Consider the following 23,708-nt stretch of genomic DNA (forward strand, 5'->3'; position numbering starts at 1 on the left):
CACATTGAAATCATTATTGATAAACAGTTACATCTTGAAGCTACACAGAGCCATTATTTCACAAAGATGTGAACAAAATGGTTTTGCATCGTGTGAATTATTTTCCTATTTGAAACACAGAAATCTCTCTCAAATAGCTTTAAAACCCATATTGTAGTGAAACATCCAGTTTGTTCCATTAACTACTCACGGAGTCAACTGGAGAACCACTGTTATTAATTTCAATGGAAAGCTAAAATGCAGTTCATTTTCTGTAATTGCAGACCCATCACCTAAAGACCCAGGAAAAGCTTTTAATCCAAGGCATTTTTAGAAGGGTATGATTACACCGCATATCTTCGTAAGGTGCATAATTACCAGGGTGCCAATCACAAAGAAACACACAAAGAGCCAAAATTCTTGGGCTGTTGGAAAGTGGTTCCCTCCTGGCGCCCTGGGGCCACCGGCGTGTAGGGTGGTGGGGTGGGCGATGGAGATGAGGGACCTCTCCGGGACCCGGCCGTGATGCTTTCTCGGCACAGACCGTGTGCTACCTGCCAGAGGATGATGCAGAGAGACCCTGAGCCTGGAGGAAGCATTAGCAGGCTGGAAGATGCCTTGGGAAAAGCAGCACTTAAAGAGTTGTAAAGGAGTGGCTGAGCATCGTGGCAGTGGGATGGGGGCAGGGAACATGCAAAAAGGTGAGAAAAAACGACAGGAAGTTTGGGAAGAGAAATCGGAAGGTAAATGCTATTCGGTTTAAGGATGACAAAGACTCTGCGAGGTGCAGAATATTCAGCAGAACACAGTTTCACTCCAAGGGTCCAGGAGAACCCGCCACAGCCAGACGGCTGTCCCAGGGCCCCCGGATGAGGGTGGCTCCTGGCCCGTCCTGGCTGCCCTCGTGGTCATCGCCCCACGCCAAGCTGCCAGCCGCGCTCACACCACGTGGTTGGAATTTGAGGTCTTTGCTACCCTGACTCTATTCACTCAAAACAAACTGCGCAGCTCCTCCAGCTTGCCTGCGGGAAGAGGAAACTCCGGCTGGAGGGAAGAAGAAAGGAAAAGCTTTGGGGCTGAATTGTTGCTCGGCCGTTTCGCTCGAGGAGGGACGGCCGCCATCGCCTGCTGTGATTCCAGGCCACTGTTTCCACGCAGGGTCCTTTGTGCTCACAAAGCGGACTCACAGAGGAAAGCCAAATCAGTGGAAACACATAGATGCCAGACCAACCCGCTTAAGTCAGGTGTTTGATGTGCGTTAGCAGCCCCTCCTTCGGCTCTTGGCTTCGCTCCTCTCCTGCTTTAAGCCCTGATGGGCGCTGAGCGGGGGCTGCAAGGGCAGAGGCGTGACAGAGCTGACGCTGCTTCTTCCCAGGGCGGCTTCACCAGTAAAGAGGAGCCACCTCTGGCTGCGTCCCACAACGAGGGACCCTTTAATTGATTGCAAAAAGAGCTGAGTGTAATTAGCACCTCGGCGGATGAGGACTAAGGTGGGCAATAGTGGTGGCAGAAGTAGCTGTTTGGGAAGCCATTTAATTAATACAAAAGTAAGAAGCAAAAAGGTCAAGCCTTGCCTCTGCTGTGCGGCATTTAATCTGCACATGTAGGCAGGACTGCAGCCCCCCCGCTTGTTTTTGTGTTTTTTTTTTAGCTGGCACATTTCCCCAAACACGGTAACATTTTTTTTAACTTCAGTGGATGACATTTTGTAATATGTTTAAGGATCTGTAATATTTTATGCTTGTAGCTTTTTGCGATTGTTGTTCCAATATGGCACTGATGCTGGTATTAAAGTCTAATATGATTAGAAAGCTCAATTGTATAACCAAGGGGTTATACTCTTTATCTATTCTAATCTGATTAAAATGCTTCTCTTCAGTAGCTTCCCGCAATCGCTTTATAGCAAAACCTGGGAGCAAAGCCACCAGCACTCTGGTTTGTCCCAGATCGAAAGAAATACCAAACGGCTTCCTTAATTGCGTGCTTCGCTCATTACCGTACAAAGCTGGGTCCAAACTGCAAACCCGGCTCCACTGGGCTTTAGTGGAGCTCCTCGCTCAGAAAGGGACCGGTGGGATGCCCGGGCTCGCCCGGAGGCTGGTTAAGGCTCAACACCTGCCTGCTTTAGGGGCAGAAAAAAGGCATTTTGGGTCTTGCTGCCTGGTGCCAAGGTTGCTAAGCAGTGAAGTCACTACAAGTAGCTAATGTCAGGGCTGCGTCTAAACCCCATCATAGCATTAAACTCGTCATTGTAATTAAATTCTTGCACTGCTTATGATACCATCTCTCTTACGTGATGTATCTTGTCCAGCCGAGTGGTAAACTAGTGAATGCAACAGAACACGTCCACCTCTAATTTCCATTGCCATTTAGTGCTCATATGCCACAATTTATCACAAATCTGAAGGCACAGTAAGAGAAAATGTGCTGCAGGGAATGTGATTAGTCCACAAATAGGTAAAAGCATGAAGAAAGAGCCTGGTTTTATGAAAACTTACCCTCTCTCCTTCAACTGTTCCTCTAATGATTACCAACACTGGTATGGCAGAAGAGCTGTAGAAGACCAAAGATAGCTGCTGACGTAATGGTGGTTTTGCAGCACCAGACAGCAGGCTTTGGGGAAAAAGCAGAGCTGTTAGATGAACCCCCTGCACGGCAGAGGTTATTCCGTGTGCTGTGGATCCATAGCCTACATCTTAAGCAGCGGGGACGGTTGTTCTGCAGACCACCTCCCTGCAAGACGACAAGTCACCACTGAGACCAGGACCGCTGACTCCAGCGTAGCTGAAGGTGGTATTTGCCACCACAGCAGGCTGCTGTGGGATGCAAAATGGCCTCAATGCCACCGTCTCCTCTCTTTAAACCCAAGCCATGGTCTCCACAGCTGGCTGCTGGGGCTAAAGCAGGGTAGGAAAGATGCAGGAGGGGAGTTGAGGTGTTTAAGGTAGCTGCTACTACTTGGAAAGGAGGGTGAAGAGGGGCAGCCCCTCCTAGATGCGATATTTGCCCCAAAGAGTTGCAGAAGGGGCTCTCCCCTTCCATCTCTTGCCCAATTCCTCCCCTTCCCGCGAGGGGAGCAGTTGGCTCATTCCTCCTTTGGCGAGACAAACTTGGCTTTCCCCACTGAGGTGCGTGCTGTTTCTGCTTGGCTGAGCTTGCAGCCCACGGATGCCTCCAGCCAACGGATGCCTCCAGCCAACCTTTACCAGCGTAGTTTAACAACAAAAACAACCCCCAAACCCAAACAACATTCCTCCTCCTTCTAAAACAGCTTCAGGCACAGTTTATGCCACGGCTGATGCCGAGCAGGCTCCGCACCTTTGACTGGACTCTCAGACCTCTTTGATTTCTGAGTTGTCTGAAGTTTCCTGCGTCACACTGCAGAAGGGAGCTTGTCGCCATCCTATCAACCGCAATGCATCACTGACATGGGCATCGCATCCATATCGCACTGCAAATATTCAGGGGCACCCATCCATGTGACATGGCAACAAACACAAGGACAACGTCAACATTTAGCTAGAACTATGCTTTCTTACCAATATAACATTATTTGAACTGTCCCAGAAGCATAAAGTCTAAGGCTTTCTCCATCCTCTGGGCAACAAGTTATCTAAGAATTGTTCTTCACTAGCTGCACGGATTTATGTCAGGTGTGATGACGCCATTGTAAATCATTTTCTCTCTCTCCTTTTTCTATGTGTTGGCAGAAATCCACTTTTTAGGTAAGTACACTTGCTTAGGATTTTCTTGAGACAACTGGGATGAGGGTGTGTACTGACCTTCCTTGGTGTTAGAACATCTTCACGGCCAGCGTGGCATCAGGCACATGTGGCCTTAACTCCGTGTTTGCCACCATTGCTGCCCTGCCTGGCATACTCATCCTTTTAACTCATCAGGATCTCCTACCTCAGTTCGTTAACAAATTTTTATGATCCATTAAAATTGCCTCAGAAGTGAATGGATAACGGATATTATCTGGGTCACACTGTATCTGAGAACCAGGCTTAGATTTTTGTTATACCCACCCCAGATCTATTAGGGAATCTGCAAATAAATGAATTCTTAATTCTTTTGCAATGTTGAATTTCCCCCTCAGTTGTTCCTGACTCTAAATAGGAAGTTTAGAGCAGCAAATGAAATATCTTCAGATTTCACTTCATTGGCATGCTGTGAAGCCGAATAAATTGGTTTACATTCTTCGCTGGAGATCCCTAGGGTTGTTTGGGGAAGGCGTTCCTCCCACGAAGCTCCTGCACACAGACGACAAGGTCCTCCACCTCACTCAACAGCTCTGCGCACCTTCAGCTGCAACAATGAATTCATTCATCTGTCTGAAAATCAAAACTCCCATGGTCTGGCTCTTACCTTACACCTACAAAAGATAACAACCCACTGGCAGACGCGGCTGGCTTCTTCTGCAATTCCGTACATAGGCATAGTTTTGTTTTAAAGGAACACATCTATTCGTAACCCACTAACTACCGCAAGGAATAAGAATCCAGGTTCTGGGCAACTTCACTGCAAATCATTAAGAAATTGCTTTTAGACTCATTCCAGCTTCGCAGACATCTAAAGATAGAGCGTACTTGCCTGCAGGAGATGGAGATGGGAACTGATTACCAGGAGGCTCAAGTTTCAGCTCTAAAACTGAGGTTTCCAGCAAGACTGTCTCCTTGCATCAAATCTATGCTGTGAAAACATCCTCCAGCGGATCGGTACCAGCTGGCGTTGAGGGGAAAAGAGGAAACGCTGCTTGCGGGGAAGCACCACAAGGCACAGATCTTACCTCCCCTTTAAAAACACTGCTCAGTGCTGGGATTACTGGTTAAACAGCTGGTACGTTACCCTGGCTGGGTGACCATGCCCTCAGACTCTTTTGGTACATTCATTAACCGTAATTTATGATAAATCACAGCAGAAAAGAAATATCTTTAAACTGAGTCTGCATTGAGCTACCCATATCTTTTGCAAAGAGCGAGACGATACTTTGAGTTATGACAATGAGTAGAATGAACTTTTATTTTCATTCATCCTTCGTTAATACCATACAATTAGATAGCAATATCTGGAAAAAAAAACACCCTTGAAATAATTTAAAACAGAAGGCACAGAAAACCAAACCCAGCTATGCAGCTACAAGAGAAAGGGGAAAAATTATTCAGGAAGGGAATTAATTCAGAAAGGTTTTATCGCTAGACATTCTGATCAAAAGCTACAGCACACAGAAACAAAACTGCACAGTTTAAGCTAACCCATGCTTTTGTTACATATACATATAAAAGAAAAAAAAAATCAAAAAATCTGATTTTTGCAGGGTTTTGGATGGAAAGTGTAATTTTTAAAATAAAAAACATTAAATCTAGTACATATGTCAAAATCTTTCCTAAAGGCTACACTAAGATGTACTTTACAAAAAAAAACCTGTATTAAGAGCAAAGCATGCAGTTAAACAGCATCTGGGGGTGGGAGGAAACTTGTTCTCAAATCAGTTCGAATATCAAATAAGTTTGGTGTTTGCTTCAGAAACAGATTCTCAGTACAGTAATATACTGTAGAGGACATTCTTCCATATTTTAATATTATGAAATTAAACCAATAGCATACATTAGAGAGAGGAAAAAAACCACTTCATTCATATGAGATTTTTACAATTATTTTTTTTTGCAAAAGAGTAACTTTATTTCTTTTTAAAACAAAGCTACTGGAATTAATGACATGCGATAATATGCCCTGATATTATACCGGTTAAGTTTGAAAATAAAGTTCATGCTTCACAATTGAAATATGCTGTGATTCTCAAATACATTCTCTGGTAATTAATAATACAATACAGAGGTCATTCATAAAATCAGTTCAGGTCGGGAGCCTGATTTATAAATGAAGCTCTTTTCCAAATACGCAGAACACCGACAACACGCAGGGTTAGCTCCAGGTCAGCACATTTCTTTCTGCGCTCCACCCCTATTTTCTTATACAAACGGGTGCTTAGCCTGCAAATACCACGGAAAGGCAAAGTCTAGAAGTTACAGGGTGGTTTGTAAAAACACTAAATACAATCCAAGATAAACAGCATTACTCTTACTGACAACTTAAGGGCAGGTGCTCTCTAAAGGAAAAAAGAAAATAATATCCTGAAATGCAAGAGAGATCGTTTCAGCATTTGATATCAAGGCATTTGCACATTTGTCAGGAGGTGACAGAATAAGAGTGAACTTTGCAGCTTACTTTGCAGTTGGACTCGAATTCAAAGAGCCTTCCTTCTAGCCTGCCCACCTGTAAACCATAACGTATCGTTTCTGAACAGCTTGCTTTTTTTTTCCCGGAAATGGTTCTCTCATTTGGAAAGTACAAGTCAAAGTATTGTTTCCACACATGAATAAAGAGAGCTGACAACTACAATAGAAACGGTAAAAATGATCTTCGTAAAAATGTTCATCAAAATTCTCTGACATAGCAAAACATTCATTTGTAAAGTAAAGTCTCACACTGCAAGCCATTCACTCAAAGGCGACCTCGGGCACGTGTATTCTCGCCAGCGTTGCAACAGTAATTACTTCCATATTTCTTGTCACTATAGGATACAAACTCTGTAATATAGTAAAGTTTCCTAACAAAGAGTCCAATTATTGCACTTTATAAAAATTCCAGTAATATCAGGCTTTTGTCCTACTTTTCTATGAACACTGATGCCCTGCAAGAAAAATTTGGGGGACCAAGTAATTTCTGATGAGTAAGATGGATTACTTGAATCAGTCTGAAATATTGAATCAAAAATGGAACGGCTTACGAAATGAAGAGACGTACCTTTGGAAACGGATTTGGATTCATAGCAGCAGATAGATGTGTCATTGCGGTACTGACACACGTTCTCTTCGCAGGGAAGAATGAGCACATGGCTATTACGTTTATATATCACATATAACTTGAGGACTGTGCAGAGAAACCCGAAGAACCACTAAGTTCTTCCGCTGACTGTACAAGCCTGACGGGGAAAGCTCAATGACAGCTGTATCGGAGCGGGAGTTTCTCTGGGAGCATGTGTATATTCGCATTTGCATCAGCAACGGATATAGCAAACAGAAATGGCTATTTCAGGATGGAAAGATATATAGAATAAGTCTGAGAGGCCCATAAAAAATGAAAATACAGCAGTTTTGGCCCTGCTTATAACCAGCTGTATCAATAGGGAAAAAAAGACAGAGGACATTTTTGTGCCAGCTATCTAGAAAAAGACGTTGCTTGAACCGAAGTGATTCAAAAATCTATATGAGGCTTCCAGGCCAGCAAATCACGGTTAAAGTTACTTTGTTCCTCTGCTCCTTCAGCATGGGAACGAGTGCAGAATGGCTCATTCCAACTGTGGATAGTCCATTTACAGCAACAATCATATCACCACACCTACAAAACACAAGAAGAAAAAAAAAAAAAAAAACCAACAAATGATGAGTACTGCCCTGCAGTATCTAGTACACACCAACAAACAGCACTTCACTGCTGGGGTGATAGGTCTGCATCAGGTTGGAAGCGTAGCTAAAAAACCCAAAGGGGTTCAATTTTAAGTCTGGTTTACTACTGAAACTCATCTGCGAAATTCCCAAATCGCTAGATTTCAATTCTAATACCAGAGATTAAGCATTAAGAGCTGACCTGTAGGGAAACGTGAAAAGAGAGAGTTGGAAAGACCTAATGGAGTCAAGAGAAGATAATGAGATAGCATATGCATGACAGAAACATTTCTGTTTGTTTGTGTGGATTATAACACATTTACACCCAACATGGCTTTACCGTAGGAGGTGTAAGTAAAGATACTTATGGTTACACACCACATTCCAACTGAAAACCTTGTTTTCAATGGCTTACAATTTTGTCAAATGTAACCATTTGGCTTGAAGTTTCCCTCAGCAGATGGTTCAACTGAGAAGCTGTAGCTTTTCTGCGTTTTGAAGCAGGGAACAGAAATTTGGGAGGGTCCTGTTTGCCGGCCTTGAGAAAATTGACCTTGAAGGGTTAAGTTTCAGTTTTTGCAAGCTCAAGAGGAACTTCCTAAAAAACACCTAAGTCCTTCCTACATTGAGCACGCTCCATCTCCAGGTACCTCTTCTCTGTGATTTGCATGGCTTCCCCCAGAGCAGTCGAACATGACTCTGGAGATCAAACAGGGCTTTTCCTGAAACTGATCCTCCCAACTATTGGAGGCACCAAAATGGATGGACAAACGATGCTCTCCTGAGCTCTCCCAGTGCCCTCCACTGGGGCAGAGCAGAGGAAGATGAGGCGGTGTGACCAGCATCCATCAAATTTGCATTTAAAAGCACTTCTCTGCCTGAACCAAGGTACCCTATCACCCAAACCACACTGCTAGAGTTCACTAAGCGGGGTCTTTCTGCTGAAGTCATTTCACCTTCTATAAAATCACACCAGACAGATAATGTAGGCAGAAAGCTGTCTTAACTGTTCAACTGTGAAGTTATTTTCCTCCTTTGTCTCTGGCCAAACAAAACATTTAGATAATTTAAACAAAACAGAACAGCTTCAAAAAGGCCTGCCGCGGGATAACTCATGGTGCGGGTTTTAAGGAGTTCTCCCTTGTTGATGGTCCATTTTTAAGTCCATATTCTCAGTGAGACAGTACATATGAACAGGGGGTACCATATCAGAATATCACAAAAGAACATCTTTTCCATTCCTTACAAGGGGGTAAGTGTAACCACAACTACGCTTCCCCTCTTCTTAGCAATGACGCTTGAATTTCCATTTGTATGAAGACTTCTAGTTATTATTTTCCCAATCTGAAATTATTTACTTTGGGTTGAACTGGAATCTTTCATTTAATCCAAACTGTTTCATAGTTGGCCAAAAAAATGTAATTTTGTGTTCAGCCAAGCTATTTTTTCATTTATTTATTTAGTCATTGAACTGAAAAATCAATTACTGGCAAGGCTCTAGGCATAAGTACATTTTTTCTTAAGTTACTTTGTAAGTAAATCTACACGTTAAAATCATGCCATAAAACTTCAAGTTGCATATTCTTTACTGCCACCTTCACAAAAGATCAGTTTATGAACAAGAGAACCTTTAACAGGAACTGTATGTCCTAGTTCGGAACTAATTCTATGCGAGGCAAAGATGCACATACGCACATTAGACCTCAGGGTTGCATCCAAACATAACGTCTAAGTAGGATCATATAATAGTTAAGGTCGGAGGGGTCCTCAGGAGGTCTCTAGTCCCACCTCCTGCTCAAAGCAAGGTCAGCTGTGAGATCACAGAATCATAGGGTTGGAAGGGACCTCTGGAGATCATCTAGTCCAACCCCCCTGCCAGAGCAGGGTCACCTAGAGCAGGTTGCACAGGAACGCGTCCAGGCGGGTTTTGAACGTCTCCAGAGACATTCCAAGACATACCAGACTCCCACCACCTCTCTGGGCAGCCTGTTCCAGTGCTCTGCCACCCTCAGGGTAAAGAAGTTCCTCCTCATGTTTAGGTGGAACTTCCTATGCTCAAGTTTGTGCCCATTACCTCTTGTCCTATTGCTGGGCACCACTGAAAAGAGCCTGACACCCACCCTTTAAGTATTTATAAGTGTTCAATAACGTCCCCCCTCAGCCGTCTTTTTTCCAGACTGAAGAGACCCAAATCCCTCAGCCTTTCTTCATCAGAGAGGTGTTCCAGTCCCCTAATCATCTCAGTAGCTCTCTGCTGCACCCTCTCCAGCAGTTCCCTGTCCTTCTTGAACTGGGGAGCCCAGAACTGGACACAGTACTCCAGGTGCGGCCTCACCAAGGCAGAGTAGAGGGGGAGGATGACCTCCCTCCACCTGCTGGCCACACTCTTCTTGATGCACCCCAGGATGCCATTGGCCTTCCTGGCCAGGTTGCTCAGCGCTTTATCCAATCGGGTCTCGGAAACCTCCAAGGACAGAGACTGGGCAACCTGTGCCTGACTGACCTCATGGGGAAACAGTTCCTCCTCATAACCAGTCTCGACCTCTTTTGTTCAACTTGTGCCCATAGTCTCTCTTCCTCTTGCCCTGCACCACTGCGAAAAGCCTGGGCTCTGTCTTCTCAATAGTCGCTTTGTAGGTACTGGAAGGGGCTGTTAGGTGTCCCTGAAGACATCTCTGCTCCAGGCTGAGCAAGCCCAGCTGCCCCAGCCTCTCCTTGCAGCGCAAGTGCTCCAGCTCCCCCCACCTTGGGGGCCTCCACTGAACTCGCCTCGTTTATCAGTGTTCTTCCTGACAACTAATGACTCTTAGGGCACTGACATGGGGACTTGGTTCCTTCCCTATCTTTTCAGAGGTACTGACTTTTTCAACTACTTTCTTGCCTTTCCACTAAAGCAGCAGCACTCATCTTCAGTACCAGAGTTTCCAGCAGTGACTTCAGAAGGCTACATGAAAGGACAAGGCAGCTTTCCCCACTTTACAGAAGTAAGTTCTAATCTTCTAACCGTTCTCTAGGAAGACGAAAATGTTACGAACCAGCCAGTTCTGCACATATACATTTTGCAATGTCTCTTGGCCTAAAGGAGCGTTCAACAGGGAGATGGAGACAGAAGGTGACATGAGCACTGCAGCTGGGGAGGAGGACGGGAGATGGCAGAGGTGCCGGCACAAGCACCACCTCTGACAGATACCCCTTCCCCAACAGAAACACCTTGTACTTCCCTGCATCACACTCATCAGGGAGACAAAGCACTACTGGGCTGCATGATCTCCCCCAGCACTTATTTCCTTAAGCAATTAGTTGCACCAGCTCGTAACTATTAAAAGTGCTGATTATAATTATTATTATTATTACTACTACTATTATTTTAGCTTACTTTAATCTTCCATCAAAGTACGCGGGAGTTCCAAGAACAATCGTTTTGATGAAGAAAGGCTGGTTTGTGTGGTTCTCCTCGTAGCCACCGACGATGCTGAAACCCCAGCTCCCTAAATTGCTGCGCCGCAGTACTACGTCATGGCAGCTGTGTAGGCAGCTGTGGAATGGAAGCACAGGATAGCAAGAGAAAACGACGCGTATACCACATACAGATATTTTTATAGTAGGCACAACACCTGCTGTCTCATCATTACCACTGTGGAAGAGCAAGGGAGGGACGGTGAGTCGACTTCTGTTCCCAGAGTAATTTTGCAATATTCAAACTGATTTCCCAAAAAAACCCCACAATCCTGAGAGAGAAAAGTGCTTCGGAAGAAATAATGCAGTGCTAGAATAATCACCTATACTGACAGTAACAGAATGGCATTTTAGGGATTTCACAGGTGGCAAGAATGTGGGTGGAAAATGGATGCCTGATATCTTCAGTTTGCAAGTCAAAAATGCCAAGCATTTTTCTTCCACCCCCAGTCGGTTTAGGCTTTTTCTACTTTAAGTAAAGATCTAAAAATCCATGCATCATCTTTGCTACCTCTGAACTGATGCATCACCAGTAATGAAAATACAAATGATTAACCATTTTATTACACAGAATGTAAATAATTCAGATCATGCTCCTCTAACTGTACCAGTATATGTTATCTCCCCTGTGAAAATTAATTCTTGCCAATGAAGTTGGCAATGACTGTAAGTAAAAAAAAAAAAAACAAACCACAAGACAGAAATTAACTTTTGTGTAAAAAAGATGCCAAGTTCTTTACTGATGTACAACCCTCCTTTAAAGAACAGCAGCACAATGCATAGCATAACTTTAAGGTCCACGCATGGGCATCTGTAGTGTATATAAGCAATAAACCACTGCTGAAGCATGGAAAGGAAGCACATTTACCAAATCCCAGAGCTGCTTATTGAGATTAGGTAACTCGTTAATGCAAGAGAAATGAATTGATAGTAAAACTCAGAAAAAGTGTGAAATCTTTGGAGGGCCAACGCGTGGTTCTGTCATCTTCATCTGCATTCTGCTACCAGTACGCCTGGTTCTTCTTCTGGTTTTATGCTTAAACTACAGACCTAAGCCTGGTAACCCTATCGGGGGAGAAGAAGTAACTTCAGTCAGGGCATGCAGGTTAACAGCTATTCACCATAGTGGGAGTTCTTCTTGATAGCAAGCAATGCCGGAATGAGCTTATAGCTGTAGCCACAAGAGAGTGAAAAACAGAAGAGTAAAAATGAAACACGGCGATGTCCAGCAGACTGCAGATTAGGCACGGGGAGGGAGCTCGCTGCAAATCTGGTTTTTGTGTTTGGAAGAGATGGCAGTGGGTTCTTGGAGAAAAAAAAAAACTAACCCGCAGGGATTTGTAACTACAGGCTCATCATACGTGTGCAAGAGACCGGTGTCAAGAGTCTGTCAGAATGGCAAGTCTGTCCAATACTCTAAAATTATTTTTTGGCCTCCTATGTTTAGGTCGTAGATTAGCAAAGAGACATGTGGGTATATACTTTGTGTTTCTATTAATAACCTCTCTGGTTTTAGATATTCTACAGAAAGTTAGGATACGGTTAAACAATAGAAAAAATGACTCATGTTCAATGAGAAGAATCCACGTGGGTAGTTACTACGGTTTCTGAAGGGATAAACCAAGCCTATTCATCTTCCATTTTCCTAAGGAAACACTGCTCCTGTTCACAACCCGCTTCATAAGCAGGCTGCCAACCGAATATAGCCGAGATGGTCAGGCAGGCAGAAATAAGGGCAGATGTGCCGCAACTAATAAAGTCTCTGCTTTTGTATCTCTCTCAGATTTAGCTTGAAATGGGTAACTGATTAATTTATCAATTAATTACGTACCTTGGAAGTCCCAGCCACATGACCCATGATGGTGACCAGCTGGCATCGTATTCATTTTCACCGATGGTACTCAACTGTTCTTCATTAGCCTGGGGCTGCTCTTCTACAATCTGGACTTCCAGGGCTTTCAGGGCGACTACTGACGAGGCAGCACTAGCTTTCAGCATGGCCACCGCCTCGCTGTGACTTAGGTTTGTCAAATCGATGCCGTTGATGTTCAGCAGCACATCACCTGTTCAAAGGCGCAAGTGAGAACTCTGTCAGAGTGGTTCCTACTGACAGCACCTCCCGCGCCAAGGGTTTCATTTAATACTGTAGTTTTTGGAGCTGAGACGGTCTGAACTAACAGCCTGGGAATGTGAACCGTGCTGAAGCCTTATACTGTCAGTTTGAAACATTAAGGTATTGAACTATTAAGCTGGATCAGTATCATTTATTTCCACGTAACACATCAAACGCTGTGGCTTCTATGGTATATCGCCCTGAAAATTTGAGACAGAAATTACCTAAGCACCTCACCATCTCGGCTGTAACTGCTATTGCAGATGCCACTACATAATCGTTTCCAGTGGTGGATCGTAGGTCCACCCTAACTTTAAAAGGGAAAGAAGAATGATGGAAGGAACAATACAGGCACCACACAGTAACCAGCTCTTGCAGGTAAGTGAGGCTCCACAGAGTGTTTTAGGTCGTCTGCTTTTTCTAACTTCATAGAATCATAGAATTGTAGAATGGTTCGGGTTGGAAGGGACCTTAAAGATCATCTAGTTCCAATCCCCCTGCCATGGGCAGGGACACCTCCCACTTGTTACGTGGGAGACCAAAATGGAATCCAAAAACTACTGGAAAGGTTGGTACAAAACCCAGTCCATTAGAAGAAAGAAAAAGCATCTCTACAAAGATAATCTGGAAAGAGTCAAAGCCACTACAAAAGTTGCCACAATTTTTATCTTATTTCAGAATATTTTTAAAAAGCCTCAGGATGAAAACAAGAATGTTATTTACTGTCCAAGCAGTGACAGTCTTCTCTTTCACACAATGTCTCACTTACTGATGAAAGCCAGAAAAAACAAAGGAAAAGTGCAAACAGCTGGGTCACATTTGGAACAAGACTCATTTTTTAAGAGCTTTTTCCTTCCAGGGAAACCTAGAGTTGGGGTGCAGCTTAACTTAAAATCACTTTTGTTGCTGCTGTGGCTACTTTAATGTTATGCTATGGAAGAGCAATTGCAATTCTTTCCTCGAGTGTGGTTTTCATAGTAGTACAGAAAAAAGAAGCATACCTGTTGGTATGTGGGTGTAAATCTCCCTCTCTCAGGAGCATATACAGATGCTCCCACACTGTTCTTTTTAAATTTGCAATCTGTGAAGCATTTTTTTTTCCCCCCTAAACTTCTTTCCTAAAACAATCTGTAATTCTGTGAACTCTGAACTACAGAGATCTCACAGGCAGTCTTTGTTTCACATACGGCACGATACGTTTTAATCATCAAATGCTTTGCTATCGATTGGGCAGGACTGCCTTCACCTGCACCGAGCATAACCTCCACCTCCCGGTGCCCTTCCACAAATCCGAGGGACACGGACGGGTGCTGTAGCACCCCTGACGACCAGCAAACCCAAGCTGTCCCAAAGGATAAGAAGGCATTCAGGAACCAGGGTCAACACCGACACAGCTTCGGGGGTAAACTTAGCACGGTTGCACTGTGGCCTGCCATCGGAGCATCTCTGCTGTTCAGATGTCACAGTGAGTAGCGGAGATTTCTTGGACAGAGATGGGGCCCAGCCCACCGCATTAAACACAAAAACAGGATGCGTGCACTAAGCATCGCAGCAGACCCTCAGCTCAGGGGATTACCGTCAGCTTTAAAGAATTTAACCAGACATTTCCGAGTCTTATTTGCTTCCCCTGCTATCGTTCTCTAAACATCCCTTTCCTAGAAAAGGTGGAAGTGCGATACTAAATACTGAATTTCCATTATTGAAACATGAAGAAAAGCATCCATCAGCACTTCCCTGCATCTGTGAAAAGACTTTTTTGACGTCACTTGACCCCGGAGCACGTACTCATCAAACAGCAATGAGAGGCCCCCCATGCCACCAGGAAAACCAAGCCCCACCTCGTTTAATCCTGCCGTCTCTTGCCAAACACCCGTGAGGCTGCACACTTGTCACGAAGATGGGCAGTTCACCACTTTTGCTGCCTCTGCCTCCCGCCACTGTCATTCCCAGAGATTCATGGGGCTCTTTTTTCACAGTAATGTGCTTTTCTTGGCATGTAACACACTGGGAGAGATCCTGTTTGACAAAGATAAATAACATTGTTAAAACTTGAAAAAAAAAACCAAAACCAGAACAAAACACAACTAAATAGACCCCAACGCTATACTTTGGCACTTTAACAGAATGGTTTAAAAGGACCAAGTAGTGCAAAATGGCTTCAGCTGGATTTTCTCCAGGTCAGAAAAAAAAAGCCAAAAAAGTCACTCACATAGATACTGAAATATAGACAAAAAGTTTAGAAAGGCCCACCTTGAAAATCTCACTCCAGTTTTTCTTACCATCCTACACTAGAATGGGCTAAATTTTAGGACTGCACTACAAAACCATATGGTCAAAAGAGTGGGCACAAACCAGAAACAAATCTTTTGATCTCTCCAGGATATTTAGTGACACATTCAAGCCACAGCACATCTTAAATCAACAGAATCCAAAATAACAGAAGAAATAACCTGGGAGATTCTTCCAACTACAAATACCTATTTATTCCTCTGCCTTCTCTTGGAAAATGGCAACGCTGCTTTATTCGACTTCCAATGCCACATGCTCCTTCTGATTGACTCTGCTCCTCACATATACATGTTAATCGCATATGTGATTAGTATACATACCATAGCTTATAAAGACAGCTCCTTCTTAAGTCTCCAGGCTTCAGGACTAACTGGCCGGTGCCATGCAATTATATAAATATTTTTTAAGCCACAAGACTTCTAAACCAGCTGTTGGTTAATGAGAGAGAGGCAAAGATAAATGGTATGAAACATGGGAAATGTCCATTTGCCGTTACGTGGGACTTCCCACTTTGAAAGAGCCCAGGGATGGTATTGATACGTGAGGGAAATCAGCTCAGCCAACGGATCAGCTTTGGAACCGGGATATGAACACAACCCACGCCGGCAGATGGAAAGTGGGTTCAAGCTCTGATACAGATGAACTCTGGTCACTGTGCTGATATGGCCTAACTTTGTGGTGAGTATTAATGGCCGCTAGCTGTATTCAGGAGCCTCACCTTTGTCCCTCAGGAAGAAAACAAGCTTCCTAGAGCCTCACTTGTTCTTTTCTGAAGCTACACAAACTTTTAAAAGAAAATATTATCAACACGTGTAAATCCTCCCAACAGAAGTACGATGTTAAACAATGATGCCAACAGAGTGGAGAGGAGGAAAGGTGGCTCAGTTGACACGGTCAACGTGACAATTATTTCACAAAATCAGCTTCTCAACAGCGAGAAGTCATATTTTTCTAACTACAAGAACATCTCAACCACAAGCTTTATTTCTGCAGGTCTTCCAGATAATTTGACGCTAGCTTCATGAAAGTCTCTTCATTCCGCCTTTCTCTCCCTGCTTGACTCTGTAGAACTCAGCAGTCTTGGAGCCAGCACTCCTGGCTCATGGAGGAGATGACACGCCCCTCCAGCATGCTCTTTATATGCTGGATGGTGTGTACCACATCTCCTGTCCTTGCTGGTTGCAGCCAGCACAGCGGCAACAAAAAAAATAACGTTCTTGAGTGACAGCTCTCCCACGCAGCAGTAACACATGAGCCACTGACTTAGACAAGGTCTAACAACTACAGCTGTACGAGCTCAGAGAACTTGCTTCTTTCACTGCAGTCAGCAAAACCAAAAAAATACTGAAACTTGTTGCATATCTTTTGTTCCCACTCCAGACATGATACAGGACTTGAGTAGCTGGATGTTATCATCTTTTTTTTTTTTTTAAGTAGGTAAGAAAGAAGATATAACCCTTTCTTCCTGCCTTGCTATACACTTATACCATCACATGAGTAAAATGGCATTTATACCTCTTAGAATCAGAAACACCAACCTTATGTGAGTTGGGTCTGCTGTGAAACAGCTGCTGGGACTGGTGTTGGTGTGGGTTGCTGTTGTGAGTCCCGGTGTCTCGGATAATACTGACTGTCTGTGACTTCAGGGGTCTAGAGATGATCAAATTCACTCTCTCCCCACTAGCCTGTCGAATATATAAAAAAGAGTAATGAAATTGTTAGGATATTGATTATTGGCAGAGAAGAAGGAAAACATATGACGAAATATGAAACAAGAAAACAGCAGAACTTGTTTTCCAATTACCGGGGGACTTCACAGTCCCTTAGTTGCTTCTTGCTGCAATTCCCCCCAGAACAGAGAGGATATTAACACTCCTCTTTTGCATCTGATGTTACATTTACATCAGCTGGAAATCCTCTGCCAAAAGGATCATTTCTCATTTTGTGTTATGAAGCTTCAAACATTAAAAATCACCCAATTCTATTTGCAGCCTCTGCGAACTTGTGCAACATGTAGCAATAAAAGAAAGAAATGCCCACGTGATGACTCCAGGGTCTGCAGATTTTCATCAGAAGTTCTGAACACCTCTGCTAATTCCCAAAGAGGCTTCCAACAAAGATGTTATATAGGAGCAGACCGTCAAATTCTGGAGTTTGGGGAGTATCAGGAGACTCAGTTACCAGATGTTAAATAAAACGTCAACTCTTTCTATTGCTGCAAACCCACACCTCAATAGAGAAAAGTTACCCAGTGTAACTGGGTACACATCATATACAAAAACTGGGAAACAGAAATTAAAACTCCCAAGATCATTGTTGTTTTCCTTTAACTGCAAGGGAAGCTCTCGAAATTATTCCTGAAACAAGTATTTACTACTCATCTCATTTGTATTGGAGTTCTTTCTCTATGTGGTGCTGGGTTAAACAAAGATGACTGCACTAGACTGCAAGAACCTACTATTACTGTATTCCAATTTTCCTAAAAAATCATCCCACCATCAGGAAGCAGCGATGTGCTGCAGCTGTTTCCTTACAGACTGGGAGAAAGCCATGGGGTAAAGGTTTTCCTGTGGGAACAGGGAAAGGTCATATGTCACACTGCATCAAGCTTTGGGTACTGTTTTTGTCCACAGCAAAGCCAGACATTGGGACATTCAGGAAAGGAATAGTATTTTCCTGAATACTCAGAAAATGAATTTTAGTGCATGGGACTCGTGGAAGATCTATTTTTTCCTTCTCAGCTGCTACCTGTTGCCTCTACAAAGTCTAACAAATCACTTTCCTGTTTTAACCCCAATTCCATGCACAAGCAAATCAATACAAAACAAAGCCCACTTTTATAGAGCTTACCGAGAGATTAAAATTACAGTACCTATATAAATATAATAATAATCCTCCTCTTTTTTCTCTGCTAAGCAAGAGGCTACATGGTACTCTCCTTGCTCACACAAGCAGCCTTCTAACCTTCAGGCTGTACGCCAGGGAAGACTAATGCACTTTTCACTTCTGAGGAGGTGAAGTTCACCTGCTAGGTGCCAAGGCAAGCCCGGTTTTGCGCTATTATTTCCAGAACATAAATCACAGCAAATTGCATCGCTGCAGGCTTTTAGGCGTTACACAAGCTGATCTCTCTGGGACCGACTCTACCCCAGGCTTTGCCCAAGAAATAAAGCTGAGCTAAGGACTCAGGCAGGGAATGCAAATTACCTGTATAACCTGAGCAGCAAGCTCAGGTGTCCCGTGCTTCAAGTCATGTCCATTAATTGCAAGTACGCGGTCATTGCTGCAGAGCCTGCCGTCTTGAGCAGCCAACCCCCCTTCCAAAAGGTCGAGAATAAAAACTCCGGGCTCGTCTGTTCTGCGCACAAGCTTAATGCCAAGCTGCTCGCTGGAGTCGCGCTTGTGCAGCGTCACTTGAAAGCTGTCCTCCCGCGAGGAGCTGGTGGCATCCACGTGGTTGTGTGTGCGGCTGCCGAACCGCCTCTCCCTCAGCACGGTGAGGTGCAGCACCGAGCAAGGCTGGGAGAGCACAGCTCGAGCATGGTTGTGAGACACGTTGCTTATGTCAAAGCTATTGACCTGCAAAACAACAACAACCACCAAAAAAAAAAAAAAAAATCAGAATATTCTCACGTGTTTAATTGTTCCTGGTTATGGAAATAAAGTCCTTTCCAAACTAAGTTCAGAGCTCACTGCAAAACCAACCTTGGAGCAACCTACATATCCGACCCTACCAGGCTTCCTCTCTCATCCTTCCATCCTCTCCTGCAAACCCATTTTGGCTGCTCAATCTACAAACCTATTTTTAGGTTGGAAAAGACTCTTAAGATCATCATGTCCAACTGTTAATCTAACACTGCCAACTCCACCACTAAACCGTGTCCTGAAGTGCCACATCTACACATCTTTTGAATATCTCTGGGATGGGACTCAACCACTTCCCTGGGCAGCCTGTTCCAGTGCTGGACAACCCCTTCAGTGAAGTATTTTTTCCTAATATCCAATCTAAACCTCCCCTGGTGCAACCTGAGGCCTCTTCCCACAAAGGTGACAACATCTCTCTAAGAGTGAACACCCTCTGTCATTATAGTCCAGGGCTTTTGTTCTCCTGGTCTCCTATGCTTGTCTTCCTTCAATCTTAACATTGTTTGTTCTCCAGGACAAGAACTTTGCGCGTGCTTTCAGTGTCAAGCCCAGCATCATTTAAAACTATAAAATAATAGCTATAAAAAGAATACATCCAAATCTCTGAAGAAAGCTTATGTCTAACAATATGCAGTACTTCCATGATGTGAAAAATTTAAAAAACCCTTGAGATCCAGAATAATGAAAATCGTTCATTATAATAGTAGAAACAGGTGGTTGTACTAGCTCCCAAGTCTTAGCATGAATTTAGGAGATTTTCCTCCGATTGCAACTAGGTCAGTTTCAGACTTACAACTTGCATCACTCAAAATTCAGTTTGTAAATGAAAAACAGATTAAACTTTTACTCTCTATAAATAAGAATTGCATGTGTTATGTGGCCCACTGGTCAGTAATCTTCAGTCATTTCTTGCGCTATAAAACTAAGATAAAAATTGACGGTGCAATGGGATTTGGCAGAAAACAGGAGCACCACAAAAACCTGCACGAAAGCTGTATTTGCCTTGTTCTGTAGGAAGAGGTTCAAAGTCAACACTGAAACTTCATCCTTTGCACGTACTATTATGCCCTGATGGAGGAACCCATTTCAGCAGATAGAAATTAACACCCATTGGGCTATACTGACCTACCTTACCTAAGCCTTTGATGGTCGCCGTTGCAACCTAAGTAAAAATATACATTTGCAGCTTCCCACCATCTAATAGAAATATTAACACTTAAGAAAAAATAGGAAGAGAAAAGACTTAGAAATCTATGTATGACAGACGTCACATTTACATCACGCATCTGAGCTGAGGGGCTCCGAGAGGTCAATGCCAAACCACTCGATGCCAAACTTGCTTTCCGCAGGGCAAAGGGGTGGCCGTACCCTTGCTAAGCCACCTCCATCTCCAGCCCCATGCCCAGTACAAAGCCACCGCTCCCAGCAGCACCGAACCACGGCCGTGTCCTGGTCTGCTACTGCCCCGAGACAGGCTGTAACCTTGGGCAGAGGGACAGGAGGCGCAGCTAGGAGAAGTAACATTTAGAGCTGCCACCAGCAAAACCCACTAGCGCTCATCTGTCAGAGCCCTTAAATTAAATCTAGTTTTATTTTTAGCTGTCGCTAGCTAAAGTAAATACATAAAATATGGAAGCGCTCAAAGGGCACAGAAGAATATATGCAATAAAATGTAGTAATTCTTTCTACAAGGCAGTTCACAATTTCAGAATTAAACAGCCTTAGCATTTCTTGGGGAAAGAGATTCTCATTAGGTCATGTTTTACATGAGTTACAGTCACAGTCCAGCACAAAAAAGGAACAATTTGTAGAGCACTTTGAAAATGTTAGGCACCTATCTATACCTTGCAGACAACATACGCTTTTATGTAGCTGTTACTAAATGCTGTTCCCTCAGATCTTGAAAGGTTAATACTTCTTGTTTGACTGGGCAAGAAAATGCTGAGTTTCACCTCGCAGTCCTTTCTGGCTTTTTTTTAGTCCTTTACTGCTCATAAAAGCCTTTGAAGACATTTTCGGAAATACGCGACTGAAGGGTGCACGCTGAGCTGCATCAAACTGCACTTAATTACAGCCGGCAGAGACTGAGCCTGGTCATTTTAATACAACAGCTCAGCACCTACACAGGTAAATTCAAAGCAATAAAGATATTGTATCTTCCAAAAATTTTGGCTTTTACCTTCTGTACCTCTTCCCTTGGCAGCAGGACTCTCATGGACACCCCCCAGCATCTGACAGCCCCAGCGCCAGCACCTCCCATTGATAGGGAAGACCCACTGCAGCTTATAAATCCTATTTATAGTCAATTTATTGCCACTTAGGGCTTTGGAAACTATAATTGACACCTGCCCAAACAGCAAGAATTTCCAAAGCTTCACTGGAGCTCAAGCTCCCTATTCTGGCAAGCAAGGAGAGCCCTTGAGTATCGAAATAAATTAGGCAGCATTCAATCAATGTCTGCAACTGCTTGTTTAAAAGGCAACATTTTGGAAACCTCTTGGGTTGCTTTCTTGGCCAGCTACTATGCTAACACTCCGTGAGAGGAAAAAGGCACGCTTCTCAAAAGGAACTTTATTTTCTGAAGTGCAAACTAATTTAATTCCAAGGGTAACTACAATATTTAAGCTACTTCTAACAGCTTGATTTCAAAAAAAAGTGAAATGAAAAAGGCTGATACTACTTTTGGACTGATCTTAGGCTAACAGATCAAAAGCAAATGTTGTTACTGAAGTCATTTTGAAATGACGGTAATATATTTTTTTCAAGTGGAATGATTAAAAATAGAAAAAAAAAAAACCTGGAGGACTGTCCTGTTTATGTAGAACTCAGTTACTGCCATTCTTAAGAGTCCTATAAACAACCCCTTCCGCTAATATAAAATTAAAACTCCAAAATTAATAGAACTTGATCTTTTTACTGTGGCTTATTACTTAAAACCATAACAAAAATACAAACTCAATCATAAACAAACAATTTAAATTTAAGTTGGTTACTTTTTTTGAAAAATATTTAGAATACCTTGCTTCAAATCATGCCGATGAAGAGTATCACTGACTCCTTTACACATATTGAAAGATGCAGGCCAACTGCCTAAGCTATTGGAAGTGAAGCCAGAATAAAATAACAGTTTAGATGAAGCTGGCCTTACAATCCACATAATGTTTTTTACATAGGACAAACTATGCCCACTTGTTAGCCAGAAGTAACCTTGGCTTCCTTCGGAAAGCATGCATCAAGTTGAAATAAAAATCAAGTCCCGCAACATTTAAAAACACCAAAATAAACTCTATTTTAAACATCAGTTTTAAACATTGATAAGAGATGCTAAGAAGGAAAAATAATTCCAGGGGCTGGTCTGACTAACAACATAAAGCATGACAGCCAAAAGTGCCAGGACAACAGGCTCTGCTCTGAATATTAATTTGCCTTCCAACTGATAATTGCAAAGCTAACATTTACACAACATGGTCTGACAAGGAAAATCTCCCATCTCATTTAACAGGCAGTTCTGCAAGGAGTGAATGGAAAGCAAGCAGACAGAATACGTAATTAGGTTCCGTACTTGAAGTATTTGGTCTCCAGCAAGAAGTCTTCCATCTCTGGCAATGATCCCATCTCGATAAACCTCTTGAATGACAATGTTGATCAAAGGTGTTTCGTTGCCACCCACTATGCTAATTCCTAATTCGATATAAGGATTGGACCGATGAATTTCAATAGTAGTGATCTCTCCTTCAGGCAAGGTAGGTGGCTGTTGATTTGCTGCCAATTATTTTTAAAAAGAAAGATGATTAATATCCTTTATACCTCATTCACTTTCAATAAAGCAAATCACCAAAGGACAATGTAGACAAGCCAGACCACAATGGTTTAACAACAAACTAAACAAGCACAATTGGATTAGTTCCACTAGTTGTTGGAACACCTAGCTCATTAGAAACAGCTCTCTAATGACTTGGTAGCATCCATGCTTCCTGAAATGGGGTCATTTGGATTGGAAAGGGTATTCTGGACCCTTTCGATCCTATCCTTTATAATAATTTTCATATATTTCATTTCCAGTGGGGTCAGTTGTGTATTCACATTTGGTGATGATGATAAAAATGTGTTTTAGGGATTACCCCATGGTGCATGACTTGGTCATGCCTCTTCGTTAGATGGTCTCACAACCGCACTAGGAGCTGCCAATGAGTTACCAAGCCAAGAGAATGGAGCCCATTTCTGAAGCAAACATGGAAACGACTGAAAAGGAAAAGGGGGGATGCTAAAGGATGGCAAATACAGAGGAGAAGGAAGGGGACAGGACCACCTTCCTCTGTGGTAAGGCTCAGCGCTTCCTCTCTAAGATCCCAGATGCTACAGATGTTACTGCTCGTTCGGTGCAGATAGATGCAGGAGTTACTCAGCTGCCTTTTCGCTCGAGCAGGACAGCACTCCGTGTGTGGGAAGGCTGCTGATCCGGGTGGGGGGAAAGGGGAACAGGGGAAAAGAAATCTCATCTTAGAAAACAATTTTTGTAATTTTACAGAAAACACACTCCTTCCGACTCGCTGCAAGGCCAGTGCTACTAGCAGATTAATATGACCGACTGCACCATGATATGACAAATGATGATACAGCACCATGGCATTTGGCACACACCCTGAGATATTTCTTTCCTTCCTAACTGTGACCTTATCCCCGTTGTATGCTTGCACGTAACCAAAACCCACTAATATTTCTCCAGGAACTGCAAAAGAAAAGAGCCCAAGATGAAGATGCGCATTCATGGTTGGTAA

The 23,708-nt window shown here is 43.3% G+C and overlaps 1 protein-coding gene across 6 annotated transcripts in view; it reads right to left on the reverse strand.

The window, feature by feature from the left end:
- Window positions 1-4,090: 4,090 nt before the first annotated feature.
- LNX2 (ligand of numb-protein X 2) overlaps window positions 4,091-23,708 on the reverse strand; it is a 62,815-nt gene continuing 43,197 nt past the window's right edge. For all 6 annotated transcript variants that reach the window (XM_054198879.1, XM_054198905.1, XM_054198887.1 and 3 more), the window contains exons 4-10: window positions 22,493-22,692; window positions 18,493-18,864; window positions 16,824-16,970; window positions 14,835-15,012; window positions 12,715-12,946; window positions 10,804-10,962; window positions 4,091-7,380 (exon numbers count right to left, since the gene is read on the reverse strand). In XM_054198879.1, coding sequence (XP_054054854.1) covers window positions 7,245-7,380; window positions 10,804-10,962; window positions 12,715-12,946; window positions 14,835-15,012; window positions 16,824-16,970; window positions 18,493-18,864; window positions 22,493-22,692 — 1,424 coding nt within the window. In that variant the 3' untranslated portion in view covers window positions 4,091-7,244. The remainder of the gene's footprint in view (window positions 7,381-10,803; window positions 10,963-12,714; window positions 12,947-14,834; window positions 15,013-16,823; window positions 16,971-18,492; window positions 18,865-22,492; window positions 22,693-23,708) is intronic.

This window comes from Rissa tridactyla, chromosome 1 (assembly GCF_028500815.1).
Source record: "Rissa tridactyla isolate bRisTri1 chromosome 1, bRisTri1.patW.cur.20221130, whole genome shotgun sequence".
In the NCBI taxonomy this organism is placed as follows: Eukaryota; Metazoa; Chordata; class Aves; order Charadriiformes; family Laridae; genus Rissa; species Rissa tridactyla.